The sequence below is a fragment of the Coenobita brevimanus genome, chromosome 62, assembly GCF_032717465.1.
Source record: "Coenobita brevimanus isolate Jiangsu-jjx chromosome 62, ASM3271746v2, whole genome shotgun sequence".
In the NCBI taxonomy this organism is placed as follows: Eukaryota; Metazoa; Arthropoda; class Malacostraca; order Decapoda; family Coenobitidae; genus Coenobita; species Coenobita brevimanus.
Window position 1 is genome coordinate 29805283 of NC_137015.1, and position 19529 is coordinate 29824811.

At 43.2% G+C, this 19529-nt stretch overlaps 1 protein-coding gene across 1 annotated transcript in view; it reads right to left on the minus strand.

The window, feature by feature from the left end:
* Positions 1–19529, minus strand: part of CCT2 (chaperonin containing TCP1 subunit 2) — a 221640-nt gene that overhangs the window by 121180 nt on the left and 80931 nt on the right. The window contains exon 5 of the mRNA XM_080275729.1: positions 3147–3312. Within this exon, the coding sequence (XP_080131855.1) occupies positions 3147–3312 (166 nt within the window). The remainder of the gene's footprint in view (positions 1–3146; positions 3313–19529) is intronic.

Genomic DNA, 19529 nt, shown 5'->3' on the forward strand with positions numbered 1-19529 from the left:
CTTCTGCCTACTAGAATTTTTTTATTTCTAGAAATGCATCTCTTTGGAACTCACTTCCCCAGAATAGTTCCCCCTCTCAAACTTCAACCTACAGCTGCTGAAGTCCAACTGTTACAGATTTCTTATGAAGGGAGGAAACCTATAATCTGGTGTATAGATTATTCTTTTTACTTAGTTTTCCTTCCTCTGCTCATCTTGTTAAAAAAGCTTATCATTCAGTCGGCTGTAGTGGAAAGAAGAGAAATAAGAAGTGACAGGAAGGAAAGGGAGAAGCAGAAAGACAAGGGCTGACATAGAGACAGAATATGAAAGAGGAAGGAAGGAGTAAGCAGCACTACATCATATGAGTGGATGATCGTCGCCACCACCTACCACCAGCTGAGTTAGCCTAGTGAAATGGGCAAGTTGTCCTTTCCCAGGTTTATGAGTTAACATCCTGCTAAGAGTGTTACTAAATATGATGAATAGTAAGTGTTGAATCTGAGACAAATTTATTAATGATTTGAACATCATTATCAATGAAACCTTATTTCCTAAATACAAAATGAGTGGGACATCCACAGCAAGGCTCTTCGATCTTTTGGGAGACATGAATCGGGAAATGACAAGGTCACATACACAATCTCACTCCCATTCCTACAGGCAGTATGGTGCTGCTTGCACCAAGAGTAAAATACAAGGCAGTGAGGCTCTTAGTGGTGCATCTTTACTCCAGACCAGAAAAATAATCCAAGTTCAGCCAGTGGTGTAATAGTTAGCATGCCCCAATCCAAGTGGAAACTCAACCATGTACAGTATGTATGTCTGAACCCCAAGAAGCAACTCGTTTTCTCAGTCATGTAATACTATAAAAGGGGTATGCCGGATATCTAACCAACAATGTGCTTAACTACAGTAGCCTAGCCTCAGGTACCTTCACTCTAAGGGTGTAATCTGGAACTAGCTGTTATTATTTTAGAAGTAATTGTATAACGTGCATTCATACCATATTAATATATATAATTTGTGTTACTGGATGCAATAAAAGTTAGTGAATTTATCACCAGCAGCATTTACCATGCACACAATAAACATTAGGATTTATCTTGCACACATCCTAGGTACTGAGTAAGAGTGCTTGTATGACATACAGCAGCTATGGCCATTACTGGTATACTGCAAGGTCTCATTTCATTCATCAATCAAATGTGTATATACACTCGACCCCCAATTTGCTGGACTAAAAGGGGGGTAGACCAGTCCGGGAATGACAAAAGTCCGGCTCCACATACCATTCCCCGGACCATTACCATACTTTGTCTGAATTCTCCAATATTGTCTGGCAATTATTCCGATAATCTAGAGCATTCTGGAAAGTAGGCTAACTATACCAACATAACTAACATACACAGTACATAAAATAATAACACTGATGAAATAACAATAATAATAACTGACACAATAGCCGTATTTTGCTAGCTACAACCCTAAGAATGGTTGTTTAGACAGTTGTTGATGAGAATGTGGAGGGTATGACAGAAGAAGATCAGAAAGCTGAGGAAAAAGAGGAAAATGAGCAAGGAATGAAGCACTACAAGGTCAGCCAACCACTAATCAGCTGACCGAGATACCAACACGCAATCTTGGACCGAATCGGCAATTTTAATTGGAAAATATTTTAATCTTTATCAACATATAGGTTTACACACCTAATTATTTGAAATTCGGTCAAAAACTTGTGCTTAATTTAATCATTAATAGAAAATCAGGATTCAGAGCGAAAATTTCTTAAAGTTAGCATAAGTGTTTTGCCTCTAGCCTAACAACTCGCCGTGACGGACTTTTGTTTTGTAATAAATATTGACTTACAATGCAGATACCTTTTTTTTTTTACTCAAAACAAATATTAATGCAAAATAGAAGTCTGTCAAGGCGTCCTGATGATCTGAAGGGGAAATATCTGCTAACATTGGCCAACTACTAATCAGCTGATAAAGATACAAACAATCATCGAATGTGATCTCGATCTTGGACAGAATCGGCAATTTTAATCGGAAAATATTTTAATCTTTATCACCATATAGGTTTGCACATCTAATTATTTGAAATTCAGTCAAAAATTTGTGCTTAATTTAATCATTAATAGAAAATCAGGATTCAGAGTGAAAATTTCTAAAAGTTAGTAGAAGTGTTTTGCCTCTAGCCTAACAACACACCCTGATGGACTTTTGATTCGGATAAATGTTGATTTACAATGCAGATACATTTTTTGTACTCAAAATAAATATTTATGCAAAATAGAAGCCTCTCATGGTGTGCTGATGATCTGAAGGGGAAATATCTGCTAACATTAGCCAACCTCTCTTCAGCTGACCGAGATATAAACACTGACGATCTGAAGGTGAAGTATCCGCTAACATTCGTGCATTTTAGCTCTGAAACCTAATTTTTTAATTTATATTAAGTAAAATTTTTAAAGTAGATTTCAGATAATTCGGTGTATATGAGCCACTGTGTCAAAAAAAATTAAAATATTTTCCTGTGAAAAGTGCCGATTTGGTATTTAGTCACACCGAGTCGGGTGAGCTAAGTGAGTAGGGATGGATCCCATTGACTTTGTCCATAAGAAATTATATATATTTTTTATCACCTATGAATATTATTGTGTCCAAGCCTTCCTTAAACTTTACTGTGTTATGCAAGAAACTATTTATATTGGCATTTGAGAAAGGTAAGAGGCAAATGGGATATTGCCACGAGTTAGGAGCTGGTGGCATGAAGCAGGTTGGTGGCCAAGATGCGTTTCATGTATGAAAATAATTTCTTGTGTGTGTTACAAATGGCCTTTATCGAGTCAAAACCTTGCTAAAATTATACTGTGTTGTGCACCAGACTGCTTATGGTTTTATATGAGAGAATAATGGCCGGACTTTTGCTGAGAATCCCGGACTTGTATGGGCATTTGTCTGACATTTGATAATATTGTCCAGCCTCAGCCCATGTCCAGGAAATCTGAAATGCGGGAAATAGGGGTCCGCCAAATCGAGGGTTGAGTGTATGTATAAAAAAGCATACATCATGCCATACCATGGTACAGTACTTGATACTTGAAAGTACCGTGTACTATACAGCTGCCACGTTGAGTACATGTAATACTATATACATACCTTCATCCAAGAAAGAGTCAGCTAAGGTGCCACCTGTCTTCTTTATAATTTGTATAGCGTCAAGGTTGGCTGAGCCCCGCAGTCGCAGCACAGCATCCACAGCCAGCCCAGCAAAGAAATCCTTGTGTTGTGCCAGGATCTTGGAGCTTAGGGTTGTTTTGGCAATCTGGCAGTGATGAGTTTATCAGTCAGGAGCCACTAATTACATTATATCTGTATTTTGTGATTTAAAAAAAAAATTAGATATAGCTGGTAAAATCGTCTGGAGTTCTCAAATGTACCAGTGCATTATAAGTTAATACATCACTGATTTTTTTTGGCACCCTTGGTTCCAAGGCCTTGCTGGATCATCTGTTTGGCTGGACCAACCAAAGTCATATAATGATACACATCTGACCCACCAATTACAGTAACGTTACAACAGAACCTCAACTTTCAAAGGAACAACGGCCATGAGTTCACCTATCCGCAAGGCAGCCTCAGATGTCTAAATCTATCTATCTATCTATACATATACTGATATATATTTATATACATATGGATTTGGAGAAAGCATATGACAGGGTGGATAGACAGGGATTGTGAAAAGTGTTAAGAATATATGGAGTAGATGGGAAGTTGTTGAATGCTGTGAAGAGTACGTACGATGGTGCGAAGGCTGCAGTGCGTGTGGATGGTGAACTAAGTGAATTTTTCTCTTTGAAAGTTGGGTTGAAACAGGGATGTGTCATGTCTCCATGGTTGTTCAATCTGTACATGGATGGGGTAATAAAAGAGGTACAAGGTAGGGTAGTGGATGTTGGAGTGGCCCTGGTGAGAGAGGATAGTGTTTGGAAACTCCCTGTACTGTTGTTTGCAGATGATACTGTGTTGTTGAGTGAAGACGAAGGGGAGCTGCAAGGCGTGGTGGATGAGTTTGGGAGAGTGTATAAGAAACGGAATCTAAAGGTGAATGTAGGGAAGAGTAAAGAGATGGTCTTTGAGAGAGGTGAAGTCAGTGAATGTACAGCGAGGTTGGATGGTGAGGAATTGGAAAATGTGAGTATGTTTAAGTACTTGGGTAGTGTGATGAGTAAGGATGGAGGTTTGGAGGGTGAAGTGCTTGAAAGGGTACAGCAGGGAAGAAAGGTTGCTGGTTCCTTGAAAGCAGTGATAAGAAACAGGGAAGTGAGCATGGAAGTGAAAAAGTTACTACATGACAGTATTGTGATACAAACTCTAATGTATGGAAGTGAAGCTTGGACGTTGCTGGAAGGACACAAGTCAAGAGTGAGCGCAGTGGAAATGAGTTATTTAAGAGGAGCCTGTGGAGTCACATGGAGAGACAGGCTGACAAATGAGAATATAAAGGAGCGTTGTGGTGTGGATGTGGATGTGATAGGAAGCGTTAGGAGGAATACACTGAGGTGGTTTGGCCATGTGGAGAGGATGGAGGGTGAAAGACTGATGAAGAGAGTGTATGTGAGTGAGGTGGAGGGGGGGAACAGGGAGGGGGAGGCCGAGGATGAGATGGAGGGATGGGGTGGAGAGGTATATGAGAGAGGGGGGAGTGAGTTGGGAGCAGGGCAGTGAAATGGCGGGGGACAGGGCGACGTGGAGGAGGTTTGTTTCTGGCCACCCCGAACGGGATTGAGGCGTCTGGCAATAGATAGATAGATAGATATATATATATATATATATATATATATATATATATATATACAGACACCCCACTTACCGGACATTGTGGGCCTAGACCTTCGGAACCCAAAAATGACTAAAAAAAGAAAAAAATCCTCCCAAAATCCAAATTTTTCCCCACCCTTAATTTGAAATTATCACACAGCACCGAACAGCTGTTACACCACGGACCCTTCACCTCTTCCTTCCTCCCCCCTTCCCCCTCCCCTGTCAGGGTTCCCATTTGCCATTTTTCATTAACAAATGTAGGCCAATTTGGTACTGAAAAATTCATTTGGTAATGAACCAGAATAATGCATTACCAACCAGATTTTTCACGTGTATGAGGATACACAGGATGGAGATGGCGGATTGTTTGCTCTCTCTGATTAATCTGCTAGCCAACATACCGTGAAAATAATCAACAAGCTGTTAATTATAAGAAGAGTGATTACATGTATTTCCACTTGTATATATAATTAGTGAAGAATAAATGCTAGAATTAAGAATTTGGTAATGAAAACTGAGGGGTTTGGTAACGTGGCCGTTGCGATCTGGCAACTCTGTTTCCCCGTCATCAACACTCCAACTCCAACAGTTACTTCCTAACTTCGATCGTGAGTAGATGCTTATCGCTTTGGAAGCCACATGTGCTCATTTTTTGTGAATAAACAGTGAATAAACTGCAATACCTCGCCAGTAGACCACATGGGAATTTACAGTGTTGTGCAGTGTTAAAAAACAATTTAGAGTGCAAAGGATTAACTGTGGAGTGGAAATTGGCAGTTCAAACTGGCGTGGTGCAGTTAAGAACAACGTGCAGTGTTAAACAATTATGACTCACAGTGCAAAGAACTAAGGGCAGCACAACACTGGATTACTGTACGTGCTTCAAGAGTATTTTCACCACTGCCAAAGCCTTAAGAAGGTGGCCACAGACGTGCTGTAAGTACCCTGGCTGAGGTACAGTCACTTCTAATTCCTCATTCTTTGGTTCCTTTTCATTTATTTAATGCTTTATGTCCATTATTGGTGTGAATAGGGTCTTAAATAGGTAGTAGCTGTTCCCTAGGTAGTCTGGTTTACACAGGTGCTATGCATGTCCGGTAGGGAGTTATTTAGGTGGCTTTCAAAGTCAGGCTGGGTTAGGGACCTTAAGTACCAGTCCAGCAAGAAGGTGCCCACTTTCCAGACGAGACTACTTTCCGGACATGCCTTTGGCTCTATTACATCGGATAGTGGAGGGATTACTGTATCTATCTATCTATCAATCTAAATATATATACAGTAATCCCGTAAGTTTCGCGGATTTTTTTTTTACGGTTTTGCCCTCTCGCAGATTTTCTTAGCATTAATAAGTTCAACAAAAATATCCTTGAATATACAGAAAACAAAAAATTTTAAATTCCCGCCGTTTCCAATTGTAGCGCGGTAAACTCACGCCACCCTCTATCCCTTTCCCACGGTCCCTCTGCCCTGCATCCCTCAGTCCACGCTTGTCCTCCTCACCTGCTTGGTGCACTAGTAACCGTGCTGTGATACAAGCCACTTGGCCTCCCACGTTATTTCCACATGGCCCCAGGACGTAAGCCAGCCTCACTGAAGGCTAATAATACAATCAGTAAGAACTCCAAAGTGACAAAACGATCAAGAAAAGTTAAGACTTTAGCAGAGAAAATTGTGTTACTGGACAAGCTAAGAAGTGGCATGAGCTACGCCGCATGCGGTCGTGAGTATGGAGTGAACGAATCGACAGTGCGTTACATTAAGAAAAGTGAAAAAGAAATAAGACATGCAGTTGCTAGCTGTGCATCAACGTCAGCAAAGGTGCCACAACATGTTCGTGATAATGCTCTGATTAAAATGGAAAAGGCTCTGAACATATGGATTGAAGATTTGAACCGCCGACATATTCCTGTTGACACAAATTCGATCAGAGAAAAGGCCAAGGATTTGTACAATCATTTCAGTGATGGAGAGAGAGATGGGAAGCACACATTTATGGCTAGCAAAGGCTGGTTTGAGAACTTTAAGAAGAGATTCTCACTCCACAATCTCAGGATTACTGGCGAATCAGCCTCTGCTGATCATGTGGCAGCAGAAACGTATCCAGCAGAATTTGAAAAATTAGTGAAGGACAAAGGGTATCTGCCGGAACAAGTTTTCAATGCCGATGAGACTGGGCTGTGGTGGAAAAAAATGCCCAGCAGAACTTTTATATCTCGAGAGGAGAGACAGGCACCTGGATTTAAAGCTCAGAAGGACAGAGTATCGCTGCTATTCTGTGGGAACGCAGCTGGTCATATGATCAAGCCTATGCTGCTATACAGGGCTAAAAAACCACGTGCACTTAAAGGGAAAGACTTAAATCAGCTGCCAGTGTTTTATCGTAGCAACAAGAAAGCGTGGATGACGGCAGTATTGTTCAGTGACTGGTTCCATAACTGTTTTGTTCCCGAGGTTGAAAGATACTTGAAGGCAAAGGGGATAGACTTTAAAGTGCTTCTGGTAATAGATAACTGCCCAGGTCACCCTGAATCAATTAAATTTGCACACCCTAACATCGAGGTAGTTTTTCTACCAAAGAACACCACATCACTCATTCAGCCACTTGATCAGGGCATCATTGCTGTTTTCAAGGCAAAATACGTGGCATGAAGCTTTGCTATGATTAGACAAGGCATAGAAGAAGGAGATAACATCAAAATGTGGTGGAAGAAATTCAACATAGCCAACTGCATTATGTTAATTCAACAGTGCCATGAGGAACTCTCTGCTAGCTGCATCAACTCCTGTTGGAAGAAATTGTGGCCTTCAGTCGTGAATGACTTTGCAGGATTCCCAACTGTTGATGCTGAACTTATAAGAATTAAAAATATTTCGAGGACTGTCGGAGGTGAAGGGTTTTCTGACCTGCAAGAAAATGAAATTCGGGAGGAACTGCTGGGGAATGCAGGAGAAGAAATGACGACACAAGAATTGGAAGAACTGCTCAATGAAGAAGAGAAAGATGAAGAGGAAGAGGAATCTGGTAGAAATGAGTTACCACAGGCGTGGACACTAGAAAAGCTTGGGGAAATCACTCGCAGTATGAGGCATACTATCTCCCTGCTAATGTTGTATGACCCATCACTGGACAGGGCATTAAAAGTGAAGAATGGGATGGAAGCTGTGTTTGCTCCCTACCATGAAATAATGAAGGAGATGAAACGTGAAAGAGAGCAACTTCCAATAATTATGTTTTTCTCAAAGAAAAACCAACGCAGCCCTGCATCTGCCCTGCCATCTACATCCGGCAACTCATCCTCTCCTGCCTCACCACGCATGGATGATTCATGCATGGAGGACGAGTCAGCTGATGATCCCTCTCCTAACTCCCCTGCCTCGTCTGATGTCTCTGAGTGAAACTCTTCTGTAACTAAAGGTATGTAAAATGATAACAAACAGACATTAACTAAAAATATTACTGTACTTATGGACGTGAATTAAAGTTTTATGTGGTGCACACCTTGGAAAAAAAAAAAAAAAAAATACGTACAGTACGTGATACTGAGCAAAAAAGTCAGGTAACAAGTTTAATAATTTCAACTTAACTTGTGGTGTAATGATTGAAAAATCATTTTGTCAGATTGTGAGTCTTCGAGTGGCATTGGTGGCTAGCAGCAAACAGTAAATAGCTGGCAGTGGTCGGGGGAGGTGCGACTGTGTGAGTTGGGGGACATACGACCATGCAAGTGTTTGCTATCACCAGTTACTGCCTCTTTTTATTTTGTACTGTTTTGTGAATAAATGTGTAGATAATTGTGTATTACAGTACGGTGTTTACGTTTTTCCTTTATAATGGAGTATTCACTTTCAATCTTGTAAGAAGGTATTTCGGGATGAGTGTGGAGGTTTCGGGACAATTCGCTGTCAAGGCAAATTGCCGTCACAACAAAAACAAGACAATTCGCCTTCATTAATGAAGATAGCTATGGACGACGCTAGAATATAATTCAAAGGCGACTACAGCGAGGAAGAAACAATTATTGACTAAAGGTGCAACTAATAAATAATATCCAGAGCCTACGCTATTGAACATAGACTTTGCTGGATCCCCTGAAATATAGTTATTAAAGTATCGATTAATTAATAATAAGTATATTTATAAGAGAATTCATTAATTAATAATAAGTATATTTATAGAATGGCGGGGAATTGTCCATGTTTTGAATGGGAATTGTCTGACGGCGAATTCTCTCGCAACCAGTATGGACATGGACTGTGTGATGGATAGCATGTTGGAAACAAGTGCAAGATTCAATTGTTAATAGAGTATTCGCGTATTTGGCATTTCGCGGGGGTTACAAGAACGTAACTACCGCGAAATATGCGGGATTACTGTATATATATATATATATATATATATATATATATATATATACAGTAACCCCTCCAATATCCGGATCAATAGAGCCATCGGTAGGTTCGGATATTGGTTTTGTCCGGATATTGGGCCCCAGCTTATGGACTTGTACTTACGGACCCTAACACAGAGAAACACCTATACAACTCCCTCCGGACATGCATAGCACCTATTTAACACCCAAATCACACCAATAAGGCACATAAATGACTGAAATAAATGCAATAGACACATAAAATGTGGGTTTTGAAGTATGTTCATACATTAATAAACATTCTGGTACTTATGGACTCTAACCGAACCTAACCTAACCGAACCTAACCGAACTCTGAAAAACACATTCCTACTGCACATGCATGAGGTAAGTTTAGTATGGAAAGAAGTACAGTATGACACTTTCTGGTAAGTATAGTATGGGAAAAAATACAATATGAAACATTCTGGTAAATATAGTATGGGAAATAGTACAACATGAAACATTTTGGCTACTTACAGCAAGTCCCTGGCCACCTCGATGAATAACCGCCTCCTCTCGGACTCTGACAGTAAGAACGATTTCCTGAAGCACTTGCACTACACTCTTCCTGAAGTCTTGCACTACACTCTTCCTGAAGTCTTGCACTGAACTTAGTCACTAACACACAGAAGTCCGTTCTTTTCACAGTGTTCACTTTAGTCCAAATAATGTTCCATTAAATTTAAGTGTTGCACATAAACTTTTCCCAAGTTTTTTTAAGTTTCCAAAGCCAAAACAAAGAAGGTTAGTTACGTTAAATTTCTTTTCTACTTAGTCTTTTCTCCCAACTTGAAAACCTTAACACAACACACCGTTTTTTTCACTGCACAACACTCAAAATTCCCGTGTGGTCTAGTGGAGAAGTTCTTGCTGTTTATTCACTGTCAGAGCCCGAGAGTATCACTGGCAGGCGTCCAAGGGGTGCATCGGTGGGTAGTGGTGATGGCGTACCGACTACAGAAGACTCTGAAGACAGCCGCAAACTCACGTCGAGCGGTGACTCTTGTCGCGGTGAGAGACAGGCGGGAAGTGGGGAGGATGCAGCGGCGCTCTATCGGACGTCGGAGGAATGACGAACCAAAACAATGCTCTCACGCGGCGCGCGCGGCAAGTTCAAATTACGGACGGCAAAAAATCGATTTTTTTTCCAATTTTTTTGGATTTTCGGACCATTTTGGGAATGTTTGATCCCAGGACGATAAGGTTCGGTTAGTGGGGATGTTCGGTTATTGGGCGTCCGGATATTAGAGTGATTACTGTATATATATACTGCATATATATATATATATATATATATATATACACTGTATATATATATATATATATATATGTACAGGTAAGCCCTTAATTCACGCGAGGGTTACGTTCCCAGACCCTTCACGTATGTGGTAAATTCGCGTATACATTCTGCCCTTGTGTGCACATAATTACGCATGTCTCCTAAGTATATTACATCTGAATAATACCGTTTATGCACTACATACACCTTATAAACTAGCATAAAGTATGAAAAACAACAATAATGTAAGAAATTTAACACTGAAACCTGACAAGCACAAGCGTAGGTGGAGACACTTCAGCCGTCTGGTGAACAAACCCTCACTGCCTCCCATATGCTATATTCTGCCTTCTTTATTGTCCAAACAGTTGACTCATTCACCCCAAACATCCGGTTCTGAGCCAGTTCACAGGCGTAGGTGGAGACACTTTAGCACAGTCTGGTGCACTAACCCTCACTGACTCCCGTATGCTACGTTCTGTCTTCTTTATTGTAAGAACAGTTGACTCAACCCAAACACACGGTTCAGAGACAATTCACCATGAAGTCAATTCATCATCAAAACACGGACGATTCCCTGTCATTCTATAATTATACTTATTACTGATTAATTAATACTTTATTAACTTATTTTCAGGGAGATTTTATAACTCATATAAGTAAAAAACTAGTGTACTGTACTTGCTAAATAAACTGGTATGTAAATAAATGATGGGGAATCGTCCTGATGGAGAATTGCCGCCGACATTCCTCCCTTAAGTTTGTCCAACACTTTAACTTTCTCTGTCAGCAACATCACTTTACGAGTCCGTTTTGGTGTGTTACCACATGCATCACTAGCACTATGCTTAGGCCCCATGTTGGCAGACAAGGCAAGCAATCACTGGAAGGCAGAAAAATAAGCCACAAATAACGATTCGCGAGTCATGCATGGTTCGACCGTCGGATTCAAACTGACTGTGTGGTGCATGGTAGACCGACCTCACACACACACACACACACACACACACACACACACACACACACACACACACACACATACATACATATATGTATGCACACAGGCAGCAGGTAGGCATTTTTACATTTTATTTATTTCTATTGTATATTAAAATTATTTATTTGAATACCATAATTTTATGTTTTAATTACTGTACGAAAAATTCGTGGATAACCGAAATCGCGTGAAAAAAGTTCGTGTGAATTAAGGGCTTACCTGTACTGTGTATATATATATATATATATATATATATATAAATATATAAGAGCCTCTGTGGTACAGTGGTACAGTGTGCGTTTTCGCACACTGGAAAGCGAGGGTTCGCGCCCCGCCAGGGTAAAAAACTTTGGGAGCGCTCTCCTGGCCACGTACTGCTTGGCGGACATCAGGGGTGCTGTGGTTGAACCAGTGTCACATACTATAAAGTATGCTTGCACCCAGTCGGCTTTCGCGGGGGCGGTTACACTTGGTTCACAGACTACATACACATCCAAAGCCACTCCAACACTACAATTACACTTACAAGCACTTCACACCCTACATACAGTCTCTACCAGACAGCCTAAGCCACTTGGTAGAGATACATTGGCTGTATCGTCCCCACTTCGGCTGGGATAGGCCGGTCCTGCAGTGGATACTCAAATGGCTGATGATGATGATGATGATGATGATGATGATAAACCCTCCAATAACTGATGTAATAAAGCCAAAGGCATGTCTGGAAATTGGGTTTTCCTGGGAACTGGGAAAAAGCCTCCTGGACAGGTACTTATGGACCCTAACCCAGCCTAACTCAGAAAACCACCAGCATAACTCCCTACCGGACATTCATAGCACCTATTTAAGATTCTATTCACACAAACACGAGACAGACAGCATGACAAAAAATGAAAATGAACCACAGAATGAGGATTTAGAGGTGAGTATGGAAAATATTTAGCAATATTCAGGGTACTTACACCAAGTCCATGGCCGTCGCGATGAATAACCCACCTCCTGTCAGACTCTGACAGTAATAAGATGCACCTGAAACACCTACAGTAATCCAGTGTTGCACTGCACTTAATCCTTTCCACTCTGAATTCTATTTTCTTAACACTGCGACTTCTTTTCTCACTTGTGCTCTACTGTATTAGAAGAAACTCACCACTGTTGCGCTGTGCACTTAAGCCTCTGCACTCTGAATTCTAATTTCTTAACACTGAGCATTCTTTTCTCACTTGCACTCTACTGTACTTGAAACTCACCACTGCTGGACTCAAGTCTTTGCACTCTGATTTCTAATTTTTTAACACTGCGCATTCTTTTCTCACTTGCGCTCTACTGTACTTTACTTTAAACAGCATTGCATTCTGCACTTATGTCTTTGCTCTCTGAATTGTAATTTCTTAACACTGCACATTATGTTCTTTACACTGCACAACATTGTAAATTCCCATGTGGTCTAATGGCGAGTTCTTGCGGTTTATTCACTGTCAGAGTCTGAAAGTAAGTGTTGCAGGTGGCCGAGGGGTGCGTCACTGGGACGTGGTGATGGACTACCCACTGCAGGTGACTCTGAAGATGCTCGCAAACTCACGTCCAGTGGCGACCCCACTGTGGTCAATGTGCTGGGCTGTGGCTTGCAGGTGGAAGGCCTGTCTTGGGGAGGAAGTGGAGTGGAGCTAGGGCTGGGCACGGCGGGGGTCAGGGACCTAAAGAAACTGTTAATGGTTGATTGATGTAAGGAACGGTGATTCTGGCGATTGATGATGCGCTGCCAGAAAGTTCGCACTTCCTCCACAAGTCCCAGGGGCCCCATCTCCCTGTCGCAGTCTGGGTGTTCTAGGTAGTCAAGAACGAACTCAACATGCTCCCGGAGTGCGCTCAGCTTGGGGATGGCTGGAGTAGTGGCACGCTGAGAGGAGTCTGCATCATCGTCGGACTCTTCAAGCTGCGTACAGTAATCCCCGTACTATCCGGACATCCCCACTTACCGCATATTTTGGTCCCGGGATCCAATATTCCTAAAATTAGCCAAAAATTGCAAAACAAATCTTTAAAAATCTGACTTTTCTCTGCCCGTAATTTGAACTCGGTGCGTGCGGCGCGGACCAGCTATGTTTTGGTGTGTAATTCCGCCGCCGTCCGCTAGAGCGCCCCTGCATCCTCCCAACTTACCGTCCGTCTCTTGTTGTGAGTGCATGCTTGTCATCATGGCTGCCCACGTGCTCGCTTTTGTGGTGGTGCATTACCTGCTGCAGGCTCTGCTGCTGCCTCGTGCCTCTTGTTAGTGTGTGATGATGGCGCCGCCACCTGAGAAGAGGAAGAGAGTGATTTTGACTCTGGACAAGAAGAGGGAGATATTGGACAAGGTGGACGCAGGATGGTCAACCTCACGCATCCTTCGTGAATTCAACCTGGCCTGATCTACCTTGTTTGATATCAAGAGATCCCAAGACAAACTCATGCAGTACACGGCTGACTTCTCGTTGAAAAGCAAAAGCACCGTGGAGAGATGATGTTTACTCTCCGGCATTCAGAAGTCGACCGCTCCACGTTCATTTGGTATCGACAGCAACGTGCTGCTGGTGTGATGGTGCGTGGCACAGAGCTGGAGGCTGTTGCTGAGAAGTTTGCAAGGCTTCACGATGCCCTAGACTTCAAGGCATCCGAAGGTTGGCTCTTCGCATTCAAGTTACGACATGGCCTTACCGACCATAAGGCCATGACGAAGCTTTGGACGCCAACGAGGATGGAGTAGAGGAGTTTCGGCACAAGGTGAAGCGCTTGATCAACAGTGAGGGCCTCACTCTCAGTCAAGTCTACAACGCTAATGAAACTGGTTTATTCTGTTGCTCTTTGCCAACAAACACTCTAGCCGAGCAGACGGAGAAGCGTGTACCTGGCCGCAAGCTCTCCAAGCAACGGATATCTGCTTTGTGTTGTGCCAGTGCTAACGGCATGCACTGGCTTAAGCCCGTTATTGCTGGCCGTGCAAAGCAGCCTCGGTGTCTTCGTGGGGTGATGGATGTCCTTCCTGTCATTTGGTACCATTCTTTGAAGGCATGGTTCACTGCCCACTTCTTCAAAGACTGGTTCCACCACCATTTTGTCAAGGAGGTCATCTATTACCAGACGGAGAAAATGGGAATCCCGCATGACCAGATAAAGGCCCTCCTTCTCTACGACAATGCACCTGTTCACCAGAGTGACAAGGACTTGGTGGCTGAGAATGGCCGCATTAGGTGCATGTTTCTGCCACCTAATACTACTGCTCTCATCCAAACAATGGACCATGAACTGATCGTGGCAATGAAGAGGCTGTACCGAAGGAAGTTTCTGGACAAGGTGATGGTTGTTCTCGAGGATGAGGACGAGCCTCGGAGGGACAGGACACACGAGGCCAGCAGACTTTGGAAAACCTTCGCCACAACAACAAGTCTGCCATTTACAACTGGGCCAGTGTATGGAAGGAAGTCCCTGTCAAGACTCTAGAAAATGGCTGGCCTTGTCTGCTTCTCGGAACGGATGAGGAGCACGATTTCCTAGGTTTTGACGTGGATGACTTCCATGCACGTCTAAGTGCGCATGGGGACGATGTTGATGTGGACAAAGTGCATGAGTGGTTGGATGACGACGAGGGCGATCCTGGGTATCAGACCATGTCTGATATTGTGATTGCATCTTCAGTTGCAGGCGTCAGTACCCAGCTTGAAGATTCTGACGATGATGGCGACGATGATGCGGACTCCTCTCAGTGTGCCACTACTCCAGCCATCCCCAAGCTGAGCGCACTCCGGGAACATCTAGAGTTCGTTCTGGACTACCTGGAACACCTGAACTGCAACAGGGAGATGGGGCCCTTGGGACTTGTGGAGGAAGCGCGCACTTTCAGGCAGTGCATCATTAATTGCCAAAATCGTCGTTCCTCTTGTCAATCAACCACTGACAGCTTTTTCAGATCCGTGATCCACGCTGTGCCCAGCCCTGGCTCCACTCCATTGCCTCCCCAAGACAGGCCCTCATCCTCCGAGCCACAGCCCAGCACATCAGGCACGGTGGAGTCACCACTTGACTTGAGTTTGCGCCTGTCTTCAGAGTGGTCTGCAGTGGGTACTCCATCACCACGACCCAGCGAGGCACCCCTAGGCCACCTGCATCAGCTACTCTAAGACTCTGACAGTGATTAAACGACAAGAACTCTCCACTAGACCACACAGGTATTTACAGTGTTTTGCAGTGAAGAAAACAGTCCATAGTGTTAATAAATTAGAATTATGAGTGCAACGACTAAGTGCAGAGTGCAACACTGATTTTACTGACATTCAATGGAGTGCAAATTTGACTAGAGTGTACAGTATAATGTTAAGAAAATGGATTTATGATTGCAAAGACTTAAGTGCAGAGTGCAACACTTATTTCATTATGGTTCAATGGAGCGCAAGTAAGACTAGAGTGCACAGTGTTAAGAGAATGGAATTCTGAGTGCAAATGACTAAGTTCAGTGCAAGACTTCATGTACAGTGTACTGCAGGTACCGTACTTCAGGTACTCCTTTTTACTGTCAGAGTCTGAGAGGAGGTGGGTTATTCATCAAGATGGCCAGGGACTTGTAAGTACCCAGAATGTTTCATATTGTATTGTATTTTCCATACTTACCTCTAAAACCTTATTTCACTCTTTTATGTCCCTTATTGGTGTGAATAGGGTCTTAGGTGCTATGCATGTGCAGTAGGGAGGTGTTTTTCTGAGTTAGGCTAGGTTAGGGTCCATAACTACCAGCCCAGGAGCCAGGGACTTGTTGTAAGTACCCAGAATTTTTAATATTGTTACTCACCTCTAAAACCTCATTCTCTGGTTCTTTTGAGTTTATTTCAGTCTTTTATGTCCCTTATTGGTGTGATTTGGGTCTTAAATAGGTGCTATGCATGTCCAGAGGGAGTTGTATAGGTGTTTTTCTGAGTTAGGGTTCATAAGTACAAGTCCAGAAGGCTGGGGCCCACTATCCGGATGGGATCACTTTCCGGACATGCCTTTGGCTCTATTACATCAGATAGTGGGGGAATTACTGTATTTGTACCAGCAACTGAAGACGCTATCTCTATATCATACACGATCTGATACCCAGGATCGTCCTCATCGTCATCCAACCACTCACACACTTCGTCCACATAGTTGTTGCCAGCTGCTCGAAGACGTGCATGGAAGTAATCCACGTCAAAACCTTGACAGTTGTGCACCACATCAGCTCCGAGAAGCAGACGAGACCAACCACATTCCAGGGTCTTGACAGAGACTTCCTTCTATGCACTGGCCCAGTTGTAGATGGCTGACTTGATACTATAGCTCCCGTTCAAATTAGTGGTCCTCGTCCTCGAGAACAACCATCACCTCGTCCAGGAACTTCCAACAGTACAGCCTCTTCGTTGCCACGATCTCTCCATGGTCCATTGGTTGGATGAGAGAAGTCATACTGGGTGGCAAAAACAAGCACCTAATGCGGCCATTCTCAGAACACAACTCCTTGTCGGACGGATGCACAGGTGCTTTGTCCAGAAGAAGGAGGGCCTTTACCTGGTTGCATGGGAGTCCCAGTGTCTTTGTCTGGTAATGGATGAAGTCCTTGACGAAGTGCTGGTGAAACCAATCTCTGAAAATCTTGGCTTGAACCAAGCCTTCACAGAATGGTACCACATGGCAGGAAGGACATCCATCACCCCACAAAGGCACCGAGGCAGCTTCGCACAGCCAAAAATAATGGGCTTGAGCCGGTGCATGCCGTTAGCATTGGCACAACACAAAGCAGAAATCCGTTGCTTCGAGAGCTTGCGGCCAGGTAAACACTTGTCCGTCTCCACTGCTAGAGTGGTCGTCGGCAGCAAGCAATAGAACAGACCATTTTCGTCAGTGTTGTTGTAGACCTGACTGAGACTGAGGCCCTCCCTGTCGATCAAGCCCTTCACCTTCTGCTGAAACTCCTCTACTCCATCCTCGTTGGCGTCCAGAGCTTTGCCATGGGCCTTACGGTTGGTAAGGCCATGCCATAACTTGAAAGCGAAGAATCAACCCTCGACTGCCTTGAAGTCTGGGGTGTCATGTAACCTTGTGAACTTCTCAGCGGCAGCCATCAGCTCCGTACCATGCACCAGCAGTACACTGCTGTCGATGCTGAATCAGCATGGAGTAGTCGACTTCTGCAAACCTGAAAGTGTACATAGCCTTCCTATCCACGTTGCGTTTGGTCTTCAATGCAAAGTCAGCCATGTTCTGGGTGAGCTTGCCCGGGATTTCTTAATATCAAACAAGGTAGAGCAGGCCATTTTGAATTCATGGAGGATGCGTGATGTCGACCATCCTGCATCCACCTTCTCCTATATCTCCCTCTTCTCCAGAGTCAGAACCACTTGTTTCCTCGTGTTGGGCGACAGGGCCATCAACATACACACGAGGAAGAGGCAACAAAGGAACAACAAAGCCTGCAGGAGGTAGGGGACAACCACAATAGTGAGCATGTGGGTGGCCATGGTGATGAGCGTGCACTCACAATGATGGATGGGCAGGAAATGGGGAGGAGGCAGCGTCGCCCTGCCAGACGTCAGCGGAACTACGTGGCAAAACACAGCTGATCCACGCCGCGCGCCAAGTTCAAATTACGGGTGAAAAAAATTCAGATTTTTTTTTTCTTCTTAACGTTCTTTTGGAAATTTTTGTGTTCCTAAGGCCTGGGCCAAAAATGTCCAGACCCTGGGGAGTCCGGATATTAAAAGAATTACTTAAATATATATATCCATCCATCCATCATCCAATCCTACATTGCTCCATAAGGAGCATAGAAGCCCGGGGCTAGGCAGTTGGTCCCGACATTTAAGATGAGAGTGACCAGCCTCACTCATCCCTGAGTGGTATTACATAAGCAATCAACCCCAACCACCCCTTGGATATAAACCTTTACCAGCTCAATCTGACTGGAGTGCAATAATTACCCACTAAAACCACCAGGCACCAAATCTGGTTATATGGTAACCACCCAGTGTAGTAAATGCTTTCCTGGTGTACAGGAAACCATTTGGCCTGTCACTCAATGTAAAGTTACCCACAGGCTGAAGGAAGAGAAAAGAATGAAGGAAAGAAAAACCGTATTTCGCGGCATGTAAGACGCACTTTTTTGTCTCAAAGTTACCTTAAAATATCCCCATGCGTCCTGCATGCTAGACTAAGGCAGGTTAGTTTAGCTCCATTGAGAAAAAACTCTTATAAAGATGATCATCTCACTGCTTAGCAACCACAGGTGTTTTCTACAGTATGCAGACTTGATTTTATTTTAAAAAATAATATACACTAGTGTGTATATGCAGCAGATTTAAGAAACATGCAAGATCAGAAACACACAAAACTTTCGCGGGTTTGTTTACAGCTCAACTGGCTAACATCGTGAAGATATTTAGCGGTTTAGCAATTTAACAGTTTAGCATCCGCACTATTCCAGCAAGCTAACGTACATGATCACTGGTGAACTGTCTGCTAACCTTCTGAAAGGCAATCATGACCACTTTGCTTGCCATCCATTCACTAACTTGCAAAGCAATCATACTGGAGAGATGCTGGCTATTGAAACTGCCAAGTCATCAAAACAGACTTTCGTCACGTATGGAAATTCAGTAACCCTAATTAGGTCAGTTACTTTTGTGACATTTTGTGAGTGTATACAGTATATGCAGCAGATATTAAAACACGCAAGTTCAAGAACACAAAGCATTCACGGTTTGTTTTCAGCTCAACTGGCCAATACCGTCAAGGGGTTTAGCGGTTTAGCAACTTAGCAGTTTAGCGTCTAGCGTACACCCTACTCTAGCATGCTAACATGCTCACTGGTGAACTGTTTGCTAACCTTCTGAAAGGCAATCATAACCACTTTGCTTGCCATCCACTTACTAACTAGCAAAGCAGTCATACTGGAGAGATGCTGGCAAGCGAACCTGACAAGTCATCAGAATTGATTTTTGTCGCATATGGAAATTCAATTACCCTCATATGGTTGGCTT